We start from the raw sequence: 21,183 nt of genomic DNA, 5'->3' as shown, positions 1-21,183 counted from the left end.
AAGATGAATAATTTTCCATCCACTATTTACATATTTTTCCTTGGGAAAATATTTTGTGATTATGCCTTTTGTCCAACTTTCTCCCAGAGTTTTGCAGGTATTTTTAAATATCTGAGTTAGTGCTTTTATAGACTATGAATATTAATCCTTTGTCAGAAAAATCCAATGCAAGTATTTTCCCCATTTCCTTCATCTCATTTTTATTTAAAAAGTTTTCAACTATATCCCTATTTCTGAACCCCTTTAAGAACAATTTTTAAGGATAATAAAAGAGCTTGATATAACCTCAATATCTTACCCTGATTTGAAAGGCACTGATGTGGGTGGTGATACAACAGGATCAGCAGGGAGGTTGTCAGCACCAGGTATGGGAGAAGGGGCCACAGAATCCCGGGAATTAACACTGTGCCCGTCAGAGCCGGAATCTCTGGCAAACTTCACCTAGGGAAAGAACCCACAAGTAGAATAGGCCACCACAAAGGCACTCTTCCCCCTCCATCCTCCTTGTATTTTACTTAATCTTCATTATACAAGTCACTACCTATTCACTGTAGGCAAATCAGAAAATGTAGATAAGCAGGAAAAAAAAAATCACCTGCAACTACTAAACAATAACATTGTAAGAATTCTGGATGTAACATTTCACATTTATATTAACTGTGTATGTAAGAAGGTATTTTTTACAAAAATGGGGCCAATCTGTTCTATAATATGCTTTGCTCACTCACTGATATATCAATATATTTCCATGTTGCTAAATTGTTGATCTATAACATCACTTTTAACTACTAAAGAGTATGTCTAACTTCAAGGGTCATGCCCTTAACTGTCTTATCTACCAAAAACAAAAACAAAACAAAAAAAACTCCAAAAGATTTTGGGAACAGAAGATATAAATATCTATACTATTACAAAATATATTTCACCAATTCCTAGATGTTGAACATTCAGTTTATTTCTAATTTTTCCTATTGCAAACAATACTTCTACGAATAGCTTTATATCTATATCTTTGCATGTATCTTAAATATTTCCAAAGTACAACTTCCCAGGAGTCTACAGCCATGCCACCCTTAACGTGCCTGGTCTTGTCTGATCTCAGAAGCTAAGCAGGGTCAGGCTTGGTTAGTACTTGGGTGGGAGACCACCTAGGAATACCAGGTGCTGTAGGAGATAGATGATAGATAGATGATTGATAGATAGATAGATAAATGTATATATCTTTAAAAAATAAAAAAAAATAAAAAATAAAAAATAACTTCCCAGGTGTTAAATTGCTGGATGAAAGGAATGCTCATTTTATGACTTCTGATTATACCATTAAATTTCATACCAGTAAGGGTAAACTACTTTATACTCTACAAGTAGTGTATAAATCTTTCTCAACACTCTTGCCACACCGGGCATAATCATTTTGTATCAGCGTTGTCAATTTAAGAAGCCATCAACTTGTAACTGTTTGATTATTGGTAAAAAATATTTTTTTCTTATGTTTACAAAAATGTCAGTCTTGATAGATATGAAGTGGTTTGTTATCTATCTCCAGACATGATTTCTTCAAACTCAAAGGAAAATTGAGACTATAACAGCTGTGAAAAAGCAGCTGGAAGCATGTCAGCGAAAGAGGGCTAAAATGATGCAGCAGATATAAGGGTGTCCAGTTAGGAAAGAGCCGTTAAGATGAAAAGCATATCCTTCCTCTGTAGTAGCAAGAATTATAGCTATAATAAAGGTGACCATGATGTTTATTATTTGTGTTGTGTTTTATGGTCACAAGTATGATCAGATCATATCTGGACTTAACAATCACAGTGTAAAGCAAATAGGGTCTTTTTTTTCTTGGGAGGAGGGAAGTAGCATTAATTTAATTAACCACAATTTGTTATAAATTTCATTGTAGAAATTATACATATTCATAAAAATTTTAAATTGTACAAAAGGGTAAAATGTAAAAAAGTGAAAGTCTCTGAATTCCATTTTCATTCTCCAGAGAAAATCACTTTGAATAACTCCTTTTAATGATTCCAGAAATTTTCTATGACTATATGGGCATACACACACACACACATATGTACCTGTGTATGACTGTGTAAATATATGTACATTTGGGTATACATTTATGTGCATGTATACACACAAACATACATACACACAAAGACCATACTATCCGTACTACTCTGCAATTTCCTTTTTCACTTAGCAAGAGATTTGGGGTATTCTTTTAAGAGCTACATAAAAGTCCACTCTATGAAAAAACCATAACTTAACTAGTCTCTTAATAATGGACACTTGTTGTTTCCAGGTTTTTACTATTACAATGTGGCAGAAGGAGGAAACTATATATCTATCAATATATAGCTATCTTTAAATACTTAAGTAAACATACTGACAGGATAAATTTGTAGCCATGGAAGTACTAAGTCAAAAAGTATGCTCACCGTGTAGTGTAGGAATCACTATTTTAAGGACTAAATAGAAAGATTAGTGTAGAGAAGTGATTTGCTCAGTCACAACCTCTCCCAGACTATGAATACAGAGCCAGGAAGGATATAACCCTTGGTTGTTAGATTCCAAAGCTCTTGCTCTTTCCAACTATACCATTTCTATTTAAAAAAAAAAAAAAAAAAAAAAAGCCTTCAGAACCTGGATTTCAAACATACTTATTCATTTTACTTAACTAGCAAAGAGGACTCATCAAACACATCACAGCACAATTTCACTCACCCGCCTAATCTCCACCTCAAACACCAGGATTGAGTCTGCTGATTGAGTCCATCCTATCACCCCTTCAGAGCCAGTAGCACAGGCTGGAGGGATGATAAGCAACCGCTTCCCTCCTTTTTTCATGCCCAGCATTCCATCTTCCCAGCCCTTTAGGAATCAGAGAAGGGGAAAAGCTCATCAGACACAATCCTCTTCCTAAGAAAAAATGAGTCTACGGCCATGACACCCTGAACAAGCCTGATCCCGTCTGATCCTGGAAGCTAAGCAGGGCCTGGTTAATTCTTGGATGGAAGACCACCTAGGAAGACCAGGTGCCGTAGGCGTTAAAAACAGAAAAAAACAAAAAAAACCAAAAGGGATTGTAAACTGACAAGGTCCTTGCAATCTGTGAGGTCAACCAAGGGTTGCCTCATCTAAAAAAAAAAAAAAAATGAAGCACAGGATCATCAGGTTACATTCATCTACACTTTCAGGTTTAAACCTCTGGACAGAGCACATTAGTTATAAGAATATCTAGAATACTGTTTCTAAATTCACTTGTAAATGCCAGCACATCTGGAGATGGATGAAATATACTTAGATGATGAGAAAAACTGGGAGGAATTGAAGAATGGCATTAAAAGAGAAATAAAAGCTATTATTTATTAAACACAGTTTTCCAAGTACTCTGGCAAGTGCCTTAGTTGCAATAGGTTGTTTAATCCCCAAAATAACCTCATTAGGTTAGTAGTAGTATAACCATTTTACAGATGAGAAAACTGAGACTTAGGGAGGCTAAATAACTAGCCCAATATCAGACAGTATGTTGTAAAGCCCAGATCTGTCTAGTTTCAAGGGTCATGCCTTTACTGCTATGATCTACAGGGAAAAAGTCTCCAAAGAATTCTAGGAAAAGGAGTCATAAACAAAGCTATGAAGAAAACCTCTTTGCCACATGGATAAATGAGTACTTTATGATGCATCAGTATGTCCTGACATAATAATAATAGCCCACATATGTAAAATACTCTTTATGTTATAACACAATTACACGGTTAAAGAAAAAATTCACAATGTGACTCTGGGTCCTTGTATGCCCATCCCAGTGCTCCTGCTATGTCATAGCTGCTTTCCACAATGACTAGGAAGTGCTGATTCAAAGCAGCTCTGACAGATAAGAGTCGACCCACATGACACACTTCTAGAAGAAACGGTTTCATATCTTTCCCTATTAGGCTATAAGGAAGATTTAAAAATTTCCTCAGAGTCACAGGATGAAAGAGTAAAAGATAGAGAAATGTCTTTAATATAGTGGTTCCCCTGACCCTTATCTGTGGGAGATATGTTCTAAGACCCCAGCAGATGCCCGAACCACAAATAGTACTGAACCCTATACATACTATGTTTTTTCCTATACATACACACCCATGATAAAGTTTAATTTACAAATTAGACACAGTAATACATTACCAACAATAATAATAAAATGAAACAACTGTAGCATTGTACTATAATAGAAGTTATGTAAATGGAATGGCTCTGGGGCCATTCATTATTAAGTAAAATAAAGTTTACTTCAAAATAAGCACTATGATACTGTGACAGCAGATCTGATAACTGAGGTGGCCACTAAGTGACTACCAGGCAGGTAGTGTTTACAGTGTAGATATGCTGGGTAAATATAATTCACATCCAGGGCAGGACAGAGAGAAATTTCATCACATTTCTCAAAATGACAAGTAACTTAAAACTTATGAATTGTTTATTTCTGAAATTTTCCATTTAATATTTTCAGACTCAAGTTAACTGTAGGTAACTGAAATCATGGAAAGCAAGGATGGGGACTATAGTATATTGTCTCATAAGTAAAAATCTCCTAAATGCAGATAACATAACACATTTTCCCCCTTTTACTTTTTAACCATGCCTTTCCAGACTCTCGGAAGAATACCCAGGTTAGAAAGTTCACAAAATTTAACGTAAATTAAGCTCACTACAACTGATAAAGCCATGTAAGAACATAGTTAAGCCTTTACCTTGATGACTTTTCCAGATCCTAATTTCAGGCGAAGCAGCTTATCTTTGTTAGCAGTGGAGTCAAAAACCTACAATTTGGTCAAAGTAAATGATAACTGAGGTTGGGGGTCTTAGAACAATTAAAAAAAAATAATAATTATGATAAGCAATTTGGTCAAAGTAAATGATAACTGAGGTTGGGGTCTTAGATTAAAAAAATAATAATAATTATGATAAGCAACTTACTACATACCAACATAGTATTTTTGGAATAGGGAATATCGAATATACTGGGAAAAATAGCTCTTAAGAGATGTGAAAGACAGGATCACATCATGGCTCTAAAGGGTGTTATTATCACACTAAGTATCTCTAAGGCATTGATTTTATAGGTCAAGAAAAAAAAATTAACTTCTATCACCATATACTTAAAAGAATTTTTCATCTATAAAAAATTTTCAAAACTAAACATTAAAAAATTTAAAAATTTAAAAAACTTTTTTTCAAATAAATTATCTTATTTAATGCTGACACCAATCCTGCCACTGACCACTAACCTCCATCCACCAATGGGAGAAAAACATTTAAAAACTTAAATGACTCAACAAGGTGAAGTTAGGGTAAAACTGCGGCTTGAATCCACTTTTTTGATTCAGTCTCAAGTTTTTTCATCATACCATACTGCTTTTGAAGGCTTAATAATATTAAAACACAACAAGTCCAACCTATTTACAATATCTACTATAAGAAGAAAAGAAACAACTGTGAGGAAGATCTAAAAAGTTTTCAAAACTAATCTCATACGAATATATTCAAATTTAAAAGTGGTATAGAAGGACAAGACATACAAGTGAACAATTACCAAAAATAATTCTTGAGAAGCTGGTTTCTATTTTTTCTAAGTAGAAGAGACATTATGGCACTGAGTGGATTTAACACACTAGCATTTCATGACTATGTCCCCAAAGCAGTCATAGTGACTAAAGCGGGGCTCCTAAAATATTTCTATTTGCCAACGGAAGCAATTTATAGTAATACCACCTTACATTTTAATAGACCTCATGCTATTTCAATGATAAAAGAACTTTCAGGGCATACTTTCTTACCTGGCCCAGCACATGATTCTGAAAGAGCCAGCTGGTATAGGCCACTTCCAAAGAATCTCCAACTTCTACAGCAGGGCCCTCTGCTACAATGAGGTCCTGTGAAAGCACCACATCCAGGGAAGAGGTGCTGTTGCACTTGGCAATGCACACCTGCCAGACAAAACCGAAGCTGCATAAACTTAGTTTAAACTCAGTAAGTGCTCATTCCATTATTGCTAATGTTCTTTTCCAAACAGTGGTGCCCACTAACAAAACAGATTATGTTTAGAAATAAACCATTTCAAAGTCAGGAATCTTGCCAGGAATCAAAAGTGTCTAAGAATATTGCTTTGAAGTCAGACTGTCTGGGTACAGACCTGGGTTTATTAGCTGCCACTTATTAACTTGTGACCTCAGCCAAACAACCTATGCAAACCTTATTTCATAGAAATTTTTTTGTAAAATGGAGATAAAAGCTTTGTATATCTCCTAGGGTAGTTATGAAGATTGAGCTAATACAAGTAGAATACTTAGCGCAGTGCCTGGCAAATAATAGTAAGTACATAATAAACGTTAGTTATCACTACCATGCTGATTTACTGCTTCAGTGTTTAAGAACCTATGAAAGAAAAGGAGCTTCTAAAAAATTTTCGAAAAGCATTTTTAAAGACAATAAACCAGGGGAAAAAAAAAGGCCCTTTACAAAAAACATGTTGCATTCCCAGAATTCTTATCTCTACCACCCACAGATTTAGCCATATTATCTCGGCACAGACAGATCTTAGACAAAGAAGCCAGATACATCTTTATGAATATTATTCTATAGTTAGTTTTTGTGGCACAGCATTTTAGTCAATGTTTTAATATAGTATACATTAGAAACTTGCTACTCATCTTCTTTAAAAGTTTCGTTATTGTAATCAAATAAATGCTAAAACAATAAGGTATCATTTTACCAAGCAAACGAGACCAAAAGAAAAAAAAAACTGTAAATGTTACCAAAGATATAGAGAACTGATAGGAATGTGTAGTACAAGCTCTCTAAAAAGCAGTGTGCCCAAGTGTATACAGAACCTGAAAATATTTGAACCCTCTGACCCAATCTTTTACTTCTAGAACTCTAGCTTAAGGAAACAATCAAGGGATGGAGGGAGAGGAGGGGAAAAAGACAGACTTATATACAAAAATGCTCACTATAGTATCATTTATTTCAGAGACAGAAAACAATCTAAATGCCTAAAAGCAAGAAAATGACTAAATAAAAAAAATTCATATTACGCAGCTTTCAAAAATGTTTTTAAATAATTTTTCCTGAGGAGGGAAAAGATGCATTGTATACTGTTAAATAAAACAAGCAAAATATAGAACTCTTAAAGGAGTCTATCTACTTATATATATTACGGGTTGGAAAAAAGAAACAACATGTTAATAGTGATTTCTTTGGGTAGTAAGATTATGACTGATTTTTTAAAAAAATGCTTTTCTAAATTTTCTACAATGATCATGTAGTAACTTCTTTAAATTCCTTTAAAACACTATCTTTAAAAGACAGTTTTATTCATTCCTTAAGATAATTTATGAAGTAGAACTGTTTTTAAAAACTAAGTTTCCATTTAGCCTTTTTTTCTTAAAGTCTCATTTTCAAACAATTTCAGTAAGTATTCCTATTATTTACCTGAAATTCGATAAGCTCATGACAAATTTAGTGGGTTTTTTATGCTTGCCACTAACAAAATATAGCAGGTTATAGGTTTTCCATCTATTTTCTCAAAATTAAGGGCAATCCAGACTAGTATTTGGCTTTTCACAGGAAGAACAAAATGGTATTACCTGTTTATTGAACTCCACAGCAGCCTTTTCTGACTCAAACATGATGGACCAGTTTTGTCTCTGGTCATCATAAAAGGTGCTATAGTTATTGGGCCGAACCTGGGAAACAGAGAAATGTTGGACTAACTCAACCACAGACAGCAAGGCAGATAAATCTGACTGTCTAAAATCATACAGAAGTGCCTTGACTCAGGTGGACCCAAAGAAAGGTGCCAAGGAACTTTCTTCCTCCCTGCCACCCTCCACCAATCATCCTTGAGTCTATATCCCCAGAAGGCAGCCAAGATACTTTCTAAAAGCATCTGTTAAGACACCCACTCTGGCATCCAAGGTTGAAGTAGTATATCTAATTACCACCAGGTATGCACAGACCAATATCTTCTATAAACCTATCACAAAGGAATAAATGATTTTAATGTGGATAGTCTTACCATTAGCTCGAAGTTGAGATGAATTCTGGCAACAGTAACTGGCTGTTGTTGACTGATATAAAGAAGAATCCTATACTGTACTCAAGCAAAGATGGGCAGAAAAAAGAGAGAGAACAGAAGTTAAAAACCAATACAAAAATAATAGCAGAAAGGTGTCAAGGGCTGTGCTTCATACAGGCATAAAACTCAAAACTCAGTTCATCCCTTAAAGCTTAGATTTAAAATATCTTCTCACTATTCATTTTAATTTCTTCATTTTGACCTTACTCTCTAATTAGTAATTAGCAATGTCTTTATTTTGTTGGTGTTTCCATTTGTATGAGGGTGACTAAGAGATATACACATGGCCAACAGGTAACATGAAAAGATGCTCATCATGCAAATTAAAACCACAATAAGGTACCACTTCACACCTACTAAAATGGCTATTAAAAAAGTGAAAAAATAATGAAGTATTGGCAAGGTAGTGGAGAAACTGGAACCCTCATATATTGCTGTGGAAATATAAAACAGTAGAGTCTCTGTGGAAACAGTCTGGCAGTTCTTCAAAAAGTTAAAAATATCATTACCATGTGATACAGCAATTTCACTCCTAGTATATACGCCAAAAAGCTGAAAACAGGAATTCAAACAAATACTTGTACATCAATGATCACTGCACCATTATTCATAATAGCCAAAAGGTAGAAATGACCAAGTGACCATCAACTGATGAATGGATAAAGGAAATGTATTCTATATATACAAAGAAATATTATTTAGCCGTAAAAAAAGAATGAAGTTCTGATACATGCTACAACATGGATGATTCTGATACAACATGGATGAATCTTGAAAACGTTTTGCTAAGTGAAATAAGCTAGACACAAAACGACAAATATTTTATGATTCTACTTATGTAAAATATCTAGAACAGGCATTAATAGACACAGGAAGTAGGTTACAGGTTACCAGAGGATAAGGGAGAAAGGGATGAGAAGTTGCTTAATGGTTACAGATTTTCTATTTGGGGTGATGAAAAAGTGGAAATGGATAGTGATGATGGTTGTTCAATATTATGAATGTAATTAATGCCACTAAATTATACACTTTAAAATGGTGAAAATGGCAAATTTTCTGTTTCATATATGTTTATACACACAAAAACATACACATAAAACCAGTTAAACAAATGATTAAAATTCAATCCCAGATTCTGAGCTGAGTTCTTTAGCCTCTTCTCTATGAAGTTCAAAATTTAGCACATGTGTTGAGAGAAAGGTTGATGTTTGTTGCTTGTTACAGGTCCTCACTCTATTAGTAGGACTCTATCTCCTATGTACCACAAGACTGCAGAAATTTCCCTCTGCTGTTCTGGCACAGCCCTTGGACTTCCTCCACACCATCCCAGAACTCACCACTGTCCCAGGGGATAAAAACAATCTTGAGTTTGGAGGTCCTCTAGTTTTTGCCAATGTCTCTTGCTTGGGCCACACCTGATGCTTAGTCTAGTCTTAGTTGTTAAGGAAAAGTCACAAGGGAAGGAAATACTCAGTTGACTGGTTTCTCCGTCTCTGAAATTTTAGTTCATCTAGATCTCATAATTTCCACAGGAATATTCATTTCCTCCAATAAATTTTAAAATGTAATATTTGCTATTTACCTCCTTTTTTATAATTGTTACAGTACGAATGTTACCAGCCACAACCTGCTACATCCTATCTAGTTGTGAAGAGTGGTAAAGTCCCGATGCCAGATTTTTATGATCCAAATGGCAACCCATAATGATAGGTCTAGATAATAATCGTCGATAGCTGCTAACATAACAAAATCAGACACAATAAGACTTTCTCTACCTCGAAATAGTAAAATAAAAGGTTTAAAGGACACAGTAGCTAACTGCAATATACGAACTTATTAGATTAAAACAAACTAAAAAAAAAGAGAAGAAACAATTGGGAAAATCTGAATACTAGCTGGCAGTGAATATCAAAGAATTATTGTGGGTTTTTTTTTTTTTTGGTGTAATAATGGCGTAATGGTTATGTTTTAAAAAATTCTTATCTTTCAGAGATATATACGAAAATATTGACAGCTAAAATTGTATGCTGGAGATTTTTTCAAAATAATATGAGCAGGGGAAGGAGGAAGACAGGCTAGGGTTAAGGTAAAATAAGATTAATAACTTAGAGCCTAGTAATGGGTATCTAAGGAGTTCATTATTGTAGTCCTACTATTTTTATATGTTTCTAAATTTCCATATTATAAGTGTTTTGTTTGTGTGTTTTTAATACAAATGAGTGTTGTCTATTATATTAGTTATTCTGAACAGGTCGTCTTATCTCTCTATGTCTAAGACTCTCTGAGAAACATGGACCCCATGCTCTCAGGACCTCTGAAATTTTATAATTTCAACAATGTTCAAAACCTTCTGGAGCAATCCACACAAAGAAATCAGTCTCAGGGCTTCTAACCATATCTTCTTTTTGACCCAAACCAATATTTTACCATGTGATCAGCTGTCTATCTCATCAATTTTTCAAAGGATAAACACTGGTCCTTAACGGAGGCATAAAGACATATTGCTCTAAGTAGTACATTAAATGTTGTTCATCACCTAACAGAGGGGTGTATGTCCCTGGTAAATGCTTTACTCTGAAACTCCCCAAATTCTTAAGCTGGGTCCATATCACAAAAGTCAAACTTAAAGATTTTGAGTGGTTGGATTTGTTTTAATGCATAACAGTAAGCAAAATGTGAATATAAATGTTACTGTATACCTAATATTAAAAATTCACATTCAATACAAACAATCATTCTAATCCTCTGATACAAGAGAGACACTGGACAAGCCCAGATAAAAACCAGCTCGTCAGTATGCTTTGGGACGCTTGACTGTACATGAGACGGGGCAATCTCACCTCTTTGGCTGCGTGATTCCCCAGGACTGCAGCACCAAATTTGCCCTGCTTTACATATTGACCGTTTGTGCTATAGAAGCAAAGGGAAAAAAAGGTATTAATACTTTCTTTAAACTAAGAACCAGCTTTCTTTTCTTCCATATAAAAGTGGGGATTCTAGGTATTTGGCCTCTAGAAAGAAATGGAGGTGAGCAGTTTATAATTTAAGGCTCTTATACAACTTCTTTACTTTTTAAATATCTACTATTCCTATCTCAGTGGAGTAGCTTTCTTTGAGTACTTGGAAAAGCAACTGTTGAATGTACAAACATTTTTTGAGAGAAAACAACACAATGGCTCTTCAAAGTTCTATGAGCAGAATTCTCCCCATGAAAAGTTTAAAAACATTACTGATACTTCTCTACAGAAAGGCTTAATAGCTATTTTGCAATGAACAGAGGCTTACTGAAAAAAGACACTTCCCAACTTCAGAAAGCATTCCTTCTCAGCTACTTACTATTGATATGCATGGACTGCTGTTGCAACCAATACTGTGGAAGTGCCTGTTGTGGTGGGTGCTGTTCTTGGTGCTGCCTGATTTCCTAAAGATAAAAACCACAGTTGTCATTCATTTCTTGCTTGAAATTGATTTTTAATATTAAAGAGCTTCAAAATTCTTCTTTACGCCTTAGTGTTACAATGGTTTCATGACCATTATCCTCTTCTCATCCATGAAAAAGCCCTATAACTTCATCTGGGGATGAGGAAAGTGAGGCTCTAGGCACCCAAGTGCCTTACCCAATGATAGTAGCAAGCCTGGGACTAGAACCCAGGACTCCGACTCCATTCCAAACAAGCCTTAGTTAGAAAGCAAGGTCATATTCCATCTACTTTCTTTTCTCCCTTCGATATTTTGATATCTATAAGTAAAAGTAAAGTTATTTCCACTTTCCTTACTTAGAGTAAAAAATTTATATTTAAATCACACCCATTACTAATGCAGTGGTATGGAGTAACATGAATGTCTTAAAATAGTATATTTAGAGTAAATCGCATATTTACACTCACCTCATGAATGTGTTGACAGAATAAGAGTAAGAACATTAGAATTGACATAACAACCAAAAATTTATTTTCAAAAGCATCCCTGTTTAATTAAAAAAAATTTTTTTTATTTTGTATTGATAAAAACAAGAGGCCCAAAATAAAATTGCTTAGGCTAAGGACCACATTATCAAATGGAGACCTAATTACAATTTTGGCTCTCCCAGAAATGGAATCTTAAACCAGTCAATCAGGAATTGCCTGATTAGCACTAGTTAGGTAATTTCCCTGACAAATCCCTGCTATGCCCGAAAGGAAGGTGGCCCTGAAATAACCAACCCACTTTGTTGCCTAATATAACTTCTTTGTTCCTGCTCCTCAGAGCCCTTTCTATCTGCTAGGTTGGATGCTGCATGATTCATAAAGTATTGAATAAAGCCAGTAAGATCTTTTGAAATTTACTCAGTTAGTTTTATTTGTAAACAGTATTGATCCATTTTTTTCTGATTGTACATACATATACATTGTAGAAAACTTAGTAAACATAGAAACACATTAAAAAAATAAAAATGACCTGCAATCTCACCATTCAAAAACACATGTTGATAATTTGATGTATTTATTCCTAGTCCTTTTTCTACACACAAACTTTGCAGCTTTTTAATCTTTTTTTAAACGAAATTAATAATATGATTTGACATTCTTCTTTTCTCATTTAGTATGGGCATTTTCTTATATTCTTCAATACAGTCTCCAAAACAAAGACAGAATAGTCCTAAAAATGTTTTTTAGTGATTACATAAAATACCATATTATGAGTCTACCAAAATGTATCGCATTTCCTATTGTTTGATATTTCTCTGGGCTGTCTCCAATTTTTCTCTAATATAAATAATACTGTGGTGAACATCCTTAAAATATACATTTTTGTGTGTACTTCTAATTACTTTTTTAGAATAAATTTCTAAAAATGGAACTGTGGAGTGAAGGAGTATAAAAAATTGTAAGGTTTAGTTACATCCTAACAAAATGCCCTTGTGAAATGCCATACCAGTTTATAGTCAGTCCCACCAGCATGAGTCTGTCAGCTTTGCATCCCTGCTAATAAGAGGGAATTAGCTTTTTAAATCTTTACCAATTTGAGGGAGGCAGTATGAAAAGAGACATGCCATCTCATTGTTGCTTTCATTTGCATTTATTGATTATAGGGAAGCACAAATTTAACATTTTCTATAGATTTATACTGGCCATTTGTTTTATTCTCATGAATTGTCCATTTATGTTGTTTGTTTATTTTTCTAGTCTGGTGTTCACGTTTTCCCTGTTATTTAGTAAAAACCTACAACTAGTTTTTAATTCAATCAGCACTTTCCAAGTGTATGTAATACTACAATAAACTTTTTTTCCCTCATAAGCAGGAAGGTTAGCTTAGCATCCTCCTTCAGGTTAGTTTAACTTCTCCCAGCACACTCTTATCTCCCTATCTAATGCTCTGCAAATGAAAGGCCGTTAATGGACTTGCTAGAAAGATAAGTGAGTCAGATCTTCTCAATGGCTTAGCAGTTCTTCCTCTCTGAAATCAGTATTGTACAGATTCTTGAATTACCCACTCACAAGGACATTTCTTTTTTTACTAGTATGTAGTTCCAAATTTTTTTTTGAGCAAAGTTCTTTGTTTTCAGTGAGTTTTTTCCCTTTTTTTTTCCTCCTTCAGGAATACACACACACACATATATAAGTATGTGTACATTCATATGTTGGATCTTCTTAGTTATCTTCAGTATTTGTCACTTTCTTTTGAAATCTTAATTTTTTAATTTTTAGTTTTAAAAAATGTCTATTAACCTTCTATTTCTCTTGAGGCATAAGCTGTTGTGTTTATTCATTCTTGTGTTCCTTTTAGTGTTCACTTCGGAAGTATTTTTCCTTACATCTCTAATTCTTGCCTGAGTTCTGTGACTGACTTCTGAAATTTTCTAATTTGCTTTTATGTTCTCATCTTGTCTTATGTTACGTTCTTAATGTTAATAAGTGGTTGTAGTTTTGATCTATTCTATAAGAAACATTCTCACAAAAGAGAGCTCTCACTGTCTGTAGGGATATTATTCTGTTCCTTGCTCTCTTTGTTCTTATAACTTTGTATAGAGTTTGACTCTGATACTTTATTACTCATTCTTGTGTGAAATTTGCTTTTCTGAACTTTTTAAGAGGTTCAGGGTGACTTTCCTAACTTCATAGAGCTCCCTCTTCCGGTCTTTTTCTATAGAGTTCAAAAATAGGGTGGCTTCCGCCTGATACTTCTTGACACTATTTCTATTCCTATTCTTATCTGAATCTTCTCTCCTTCACTACTAACTCAGTGTGCGGACCTGTCCTGGAAGGTCACCACAGTAAGTTTCACAAGTTCATAAGAGCAAGAATGCTCCAGTTCTTTATTAGTTCCCATGGTCAACCACCACTAGAGTGGGCAAGACACTTTGCAGTTTCTCCCATGCAAATGTTGACACCATGCAAGGCTTGTGGCTGTTAGTGGTTTGTCCATACCTGCTTATATTTGGGATTTATGAGGATACTTCTTTGATTGGTTTTGTTGTAAATGTAATCCATAGGTTTGTCCTTTTTATCTAGTTGCTGTCTGTTTTTATATCGAAATCTAAAGAGATTCAAGAACTATGCTGCACTATCTTTCCCCACAAAGACTGCTTATATAAATATTCCTTGAACAGAAAGTTCTCCTATACTGCTACTTTATTTTTTATTTGTAAATACCTACATAAGATTGTATAGGTAATTAAGCTGAAATGCCTTTACGATTCCTCTTTGAAAGTATAATTAACTCATAGTTATTATTTTCTGATTTAAAAAAATCAAGTTACTTCATTGGATGGGGACTCAGGTTGTTTACTTTTACCCACACCCATTAACTCAATCACTTTAAATGTAGTCAGAAGCACACTGCTGATGAAGAGACACGTCAGAGGAAATGTAAAGGCACAGCCTCCTAGAAATCTGGCCAAGTTATGTATGGCATGTAAGAGGCACTCAATACTTTCATCTTCATTCAACAAATATTTAATGTCTCTCACCACCTGTTCAGGACTAGTAGCTTAGGGCTGTTTCTATTAGTCCCTCACTCCTCTTTAGGTTCTTACACAAAGACAGCAAAATGTAGGAGAGGGAAGAAAATCTTTGGAGTGAATCAGGTCAGGGGTCAAATTTCAACTCTGTCACTTACTGATGTATGACCTTGATCAGGTCCCTAAACCTCTCTGAGCCTCTAAAATGGTGGTAGTCTCACCTATTTTGCAGAATTGTTGTGAGAATTAAAATAAGAACATCTAAGTAAAGCACCTGAAACCATACACACAGCAGGCTTTTTAGAAATAGTTGTCCCCGTTCTCTCCTTTCGTTCAACAAATGTTCATTCAATTTTCTTGTGTTCATCATGATGAAAGACATAGGGGATACAGCACTGAGCATCACTGTCTAATCGGGAAAAATTCACTGTCACCATACCTCTAACCCATCCAGGTGAGAAAGAAGTGAAAAGCAGCTCTTCCTTCTCACTAAAACACTGGATAGTACCTAGAGTGCCCTGGGCAGTTTTTGAGAGTGGTGTCCGCATAGGGCAGACCTTCCTCCATCAGTTTCCAACAAAGGGCTTACTATCTACCCACCAGAACTCATATTCCAGAGCTTAGAGAGGCAAGTGCCACTGGTGGTGAGCTTGGCCAGACTGATCAAGGAGGGACAACCTCGCATGTCATTTTGAGAAGGCTATTTTATCCTCTCAACTAACTTGGTAAGGGCCAATCCTAACCTCTTAACTTACCTGTTGCTGCTGTTCCCTGGCCTTTCTTAGGCTGCTTTGGGGCTGTGTACTGGAAGAATTCATTTCCATGGCCAGCAGCTGCCTGATCCAGTCCAAAAAGTGAGGCCAATCTGGCACTGTTAATAAAAAATGAAAATAACATTTCATTTGACATACCTCAAACCTGGAGTCGTTATAAATACTGCTCACCTCCAACCATTCAATACTGGAAGTGGCAGCTAAGTGTCTTTGAAATCAAGATTGTATTTCTGATCTGAACAGCATCAGCTGACCTTACCCATCCATAGGACTTTGGCCATTTCTTCTGTCTGGACCTTGGTTTCTGCATGTATAAACTGAGGTGGTTGGTCCAGATGCTCTCCATAGTCTTCTCTAACTGTAAATTCTTACCTTTAGCTAGTTATACTTTCCTACTTTTTACTAGTTTAAGTCAAAATAAAACTGTACTACACTTCAGCAGACATGGTCCCATCTATCATTTCACCTACCAGGAGGATCCATTCTTTTATCATCCCTTGCAATGAATCTTATGCCCTAACCATTACACTAAAATTGCTCTTGTTAAAGTCACCTACAACCTCTTTGTTACTAAACAGTTTATCAGTTTTTATCTTATTTGGATTTTGTGCCATCGTTTTACACTGTCAACTAAATTGTTCTTCAAACTTCCCTTGACTTCTGTGAGGATACCTGTGGGAGTGGGAAAAAGGACTGGCCCAAATAAGACATTGATTAATGTTAGTGGGATCCATTTCTTGTTGTCTTCCCATCTTTCTGGGTCCTCATTTAACTTCCTGGACTCTTCTTCCTTCACCCAACTTTTAAATGTCCATGCTCCCAGGATTTTATACACTCCCTCCCTTGGCAATCTAATTTATTTACTTTTCTATCAAGTGCTATCCTAATGCTGATGATGCTCAAATCTGTATCCCCAACCCAGAATTTGCTCTTGAGTGCCAGACAACACAGATACCTCACAGGCAACACAGATGCAATATATTCAAACCAGAACTCTTATCTTCCAATCTCCACTGCCCCCGCAAAATCTGTTCCTACTCTGTGCTCTCTCTCTCTCCTGGTGAATGACATTTTGTGTTGTGGTCCCCAGACTGCCTCCAGGTTCAGTGATTCTCTAGGACTCACAGACTCGGCATAGAGTTGTATTCATGGCTAAGGTCTATTACAATGAAAAGATACACAGCAACACGAGCAACAGGAAAAGGTACATTGGGACAAAATCCAGAGGAAACCAGGAGCGAGCTTCTCCAGCAATGAGTTGTAACGTGTGAAGTATGGCCTACCAGGGAGGCTCATTAAGAGACTCAGTGTCCGTTTTTTATTGGGGGCTGATAAATAGAAACCCTCTAGCATGTACCAAAATTCTAGACTTCCAAAAAGAGGGCAAGGGTCATAAATCATACTGTTTGTACAGTTCAGACGAGTGAGCCACTCATCATTTACGGAAAGCTTTATATCAGTGCAGGGAACTGTTTACCAATGAAGTTCCCAGATGCCAGCCAAGTGCCAACCTTGTAAACAGGACTTTCTAAAGATAATGGTATCAGGTCTACTGTGTTAGCTCATTTCTGAAAACATCCATAATGAAACTGAAATTTGGGCATCGCCCTTGATTTCCCTCCGCCCCCCCCCCCCCAGTGTTCATAATCAATGCCCAAGTCCATTTGATTTCATTTGCTAAACATTTCTCAAACCCATTCACTTCTCCCCATCTTCACTGCTACTGCCAGGAGGTTCCTATAGAACTCTATACTTCATTTATTCAAGAAATGGGTATCAGACACTGTGCTAAGCGCTAGGTATACACTGGTAAGCAAAACTGGGTTCTATTTTCAAGGATCTTCTGTACTTGAAATAAAGGAATGAGATATTACATAATATATAATTGAAAGCTGTAACGAGATCTAGAACTGGCAACTGTTATATGGAGTTATGCTCCACAGATTAATGAAAGTTATTCGATCAGTTATCATACAACATGATAACTGATTATTATAATCACCACTTGACTGTATATTTCCCCTAGGGTCTAGTATCTAATAGGTTGACTCAATAAATGAATTCCAAGTCTAGTCTACCTCTGAGCTTGTCTTCTCCAAAGACATCCTTAGTTTAGATGAAGTGAATATTAAAACTTTTTTTGGCTTTTCCCCCAATAATTTTAATGTATACTATAGACTAGCATTTTGCAAAATAAATTTAAAATGATTTGAAATTGTTACCTTGTTTTCTCAAGGTAGTGTACTATTAGCTTCATTTCAGTTCTCTGTAAATGCGGCCAACAATGCTGACTTAAAAGGACTACGCAGTTTAAATGAGATTGCAAGTAGAGAGAGCAGTGCTAGTGCAAATAAGACATCAATGGATGCTAATAAAATTTAGAAGAGACCAAGATTTCTCCTTTTAGCCAGAGCAATCTGGACAGAATTCCTGCAAGAACAAGATTCTGAGAGAGTTGAGCAGTACCTTTAACATAGTAAAAACTTTACAAAGTTTAGATACTAGTTAAGATATAATAAGAGCTTATGCACTATTCTTGTTACCTTAGGTAAACTATGGGTATTGGATTTGCTGTTTTAATTTGCATTTTTTCCCCAAGGGAAAAACAGAAGTATCATAGATAAACAATATTTCCACAGATGCTCTAAAGGCCAGCCAATTAATAACTGTAAAATCAATCCAAATGCTAGGTCAACCCAATTATCTTTCAGGTTAATTCTATTATCTATTATTATTTTAAAATGAATATATATAAACTTATAAATTATTATATTTTCCACTTCTAAAGTGTTCTCCATACCTATGTTAGCAAGTATGGGTTTGCTAACTCTGGACTTGACTCTCTATGTTTATAATTCATGGGAAAAGTCATTACAGCATTAATTACATCTTAAAAATAAATGCTTTTTATGAACTTAATTGCCAAAGTCTTCACCCAACCTTAGTTTTAAACTTCTTTTCTTTTCTCATCATAAATAGTAACAGATGCATTTGTGCTACATCAATATATTTTAACAACCAGGGGTTCCTTTTATGGTTAAAGTACTTCTTTTCTGAACTGCGGCAACAATCATTTACTTATAAAATAATAATAATAATGGCACATGGGCAGACTGGTGGTTATCTGCTTGCCTGATTTCAAATCTAGGCTCTTTTACTTTTTAGCTGTGTGACCTTGGGCAACTTACCTCTCTGAGCCTTAATTTCCCATTTGTAAAATGAGTATAATGGTAAAAACTACCTCATGGAGGAGTAGGGAGAACTATATATATTACTTAACACAATGCCTGGCACTGAGTAAATATACTATATATGTTTTATATTCATGTGCACATATCCTATCTCCTCCATCTCCTTTTCCTCTTCCTCCTCCTGCAACTATAAACTGATATACTGGCAAAAATACAGATCTGAGAAAGGTCTCAAAGATCACCTAGGACAAACTCTATTGTTTAATAGTATGAAGAGCCAATGATAAGTGACTTGTCCCAAGTTACACTCCTAACTAGGGGCAGAACCAATATTATAACCTAGGCTTTAATGTTTCTTTTATGGAATTTAAAAGTACTGATGATCAGTTCCAGATGATGATTTTCTACCTCTATACTGGTGATTTATCATTACTACGCTAATCAGATTTGCTTTCATATACCTTTTACATAATCTAAAACACAAGTATATATATAACTGGCCCTTAAAAATGCTTTGTGATTAACACTGGATTGATTTTTATTCTACGACTAAACTGGAAGTTTCTTAGGTGCAGAAACTGTGCCTTATCTCTATATGTAGTAGCTGAAGCCAAGTACCGTATACTTAGTAGGCATTCACATATTTCATTTCAAAGTCACAATGGTGAGGAAAGGGCTAAGACAAAAAAAATAAATAAATAAAAAAAATCAAACCTGACTACTACTTCTAGATTAACCATGGACTTTAAGAGGCCTAGAAACTTGGAACACAGATTATCACCGTAGCCATCGTAGGCACCAATATTCTCTTTTCTATTTGGTTTGAATATCCTAAATGGAATCAAGTCAGTCATATATTTAAGTCAAGATACTTAAAAGTTAATAAGTATATTTACAGTAAATTACAGTTATAAAAGAGGAGTGAAAACAGCTGCAGTGCTTACTGTCATATGTTCTACTTCCTTAGAGACACCAAAGACGGAAGAGCTGAATCAGAGAATAATGATGAAACTTTCTATATTCTCAAGCTTAAATTTGATTTGGATTTTCTGGTTATTACTGGGAACAAAAAATAAGTTATCTGTATAACTTGTTTACCAAGCCTCTTATCATTCAATTGGCTGTTGTCTGTGTTTAAGAGCACAGTCATATGACTAAAAACTAAAGCATTTCAGGTCCTTGATGAGCCCGCTCAGGAAAACAGCATAGCTGAGCCACCAAGAACTTATCTCAGGCCAGGAATCTGGAAAAGAGCACATGACTGTCATTACTTACCCTGTAATTTTAAGTCAGTACTGGATTGCTTGTTGCATGAAAGTTGGGAGCCCTAACATTCATTTGTAGACTTCCCCAAATACTTTCACCTAGTGAAGAATGTGAATTTAAAGTATATCTTGCAAATTTTCACAAGGCACAGCCATATATAAAACAGGTTTGTATGAAGAAACATTAATTCAAAGGGCTTACTACACAGTCAACAGCAGCAGGCTGGATTGCGTGGAAATTTAAGTGAATGTTTTGGGTGGAACAGGGCAAAAAGGAATCAAAGCACAGCTTATCTCTAAAATAACTGAGCAACTGAAAAAACCCAATGTGGAAATAAGTAGAAAGAGGCCATCTTAAGTGTGTGTAGGGGTAGAACAGGGTGGTAAGTGTGAAGAGGACTTAAGAATAGGTAATACATAGCTTGTCACACTAACTCAAAAGGTCCTAGTTAAGAACAAAAGAGAGCCAGTGTCATTTTATGGCCATTCATGTATTGAAATCTCCACCAGGACTGAAAGCAACTTGAGAGCAAGTACAACAGCTTAATCATCTTTACGACCTCTTAGGATTTAGCAGAACGAGGGATATATGTTGGTGTATTCATCATTCAGTACATTCCTTAATGAACGGATGTTCAAAGAAAGGCTCCGCCAGGATCAGAACTTGCGGCTCACAAGTTTGAGGGGAGTCATGCTGTCTATTGACACAAGGGAAATGGCTAAACTGATTAACTGAAGACTTGTACCTCCAAGATAGTATATACGACTGGGGTGAGTAGAAGATAGTGACTGCAGTCTCTTCGACTGGTTTTAAGATTTAGAGTGCAATTTCACAGCTTTATTCACTTTCTGAGCACTCACCAAGTGCCAGGTACTTTCTGAGCGATAG

The 21,183-nt window shown here is 35.5% G+C and overlaps 1 protein-coding gene and 1 pseudogene across 3 annotated transcripts in view; one reads left to right on the top strand and one right to left on the bottom strand.

Moving 5' to 3' along the window:
* FKBP15 (FKBP prolyl isomerase family member 15) overlaps positions 1-21,183 on the bottom strand; it is a 47,469-nt gene that overhangs the window by 25,522 nt on the left and 764 nt on the right. For all 3 annotated transcript variants that reach the window (XR_001594588.2, XM_016126230.2, XM_016126231.2), the window contains exons 2-10: positions 15,821-15,936; positions 11,462-11,546; positions 10,966-11,035; positions 8,066-8,140; positions 7,635-7,733; positions 5,826-5,975; positions 4,740-4,808; positions 2,725-2,871; positions 299-441 (exon numbers count right to left, since the gene is read on the bottom strand). Coding sequence is in view for 2 of the 3 variants with exons in the window: in XM_016126230.2 (XP_015981716.2) it covers positions 299-441; positions 2,725-2,871; positions 4,740-4,808; positions 5,826-5,975; positions 7,635-7,733; positions 8,066-8,140; positions 10,966-11,035; positions 11,462-11,546; positions 15,821-15,936 (954 nt within the window). In the remaining variant the exon portion in view is untranslated. The remainder of the gene's footprint in view (positions 1-298; positions 442-2,724; positions 2,872-4,739; positions 4,809-5,825; positions 5,976-7,634; positions 7,734-8,065; positions 8,141-10,965; positions 11,036-11,461; positions 11,547-15,820; positions 15,937-21,183) is intronic.
* On the top strand, positions 1,055-1,173 carry LOC118601336 (annotated as a pseudogene).

This window comes from Rousettus aegyptiacus, unplaced genomic scaffold (assembly GCF_014176215.1).
Source record: "Rousettus aegyptiacus isolate mRouAeg1 unplaced genomic scaffold, mRouAeg1.p scaffold_m13_p_3, whole genome shotgun sequence".
Taxonomy (NCBI): domain Eukaryota; kingdom Metazoa; phylum Chordata; class Mammalia; order Chiroptera; family Pteropodidae; genus Rousettus; species Rousettus aegyptiacus.
Note: the sequence above shows the minus strand (reverse complement) of the source record. Positions and strands in the feature narration are given on the sequence as shown.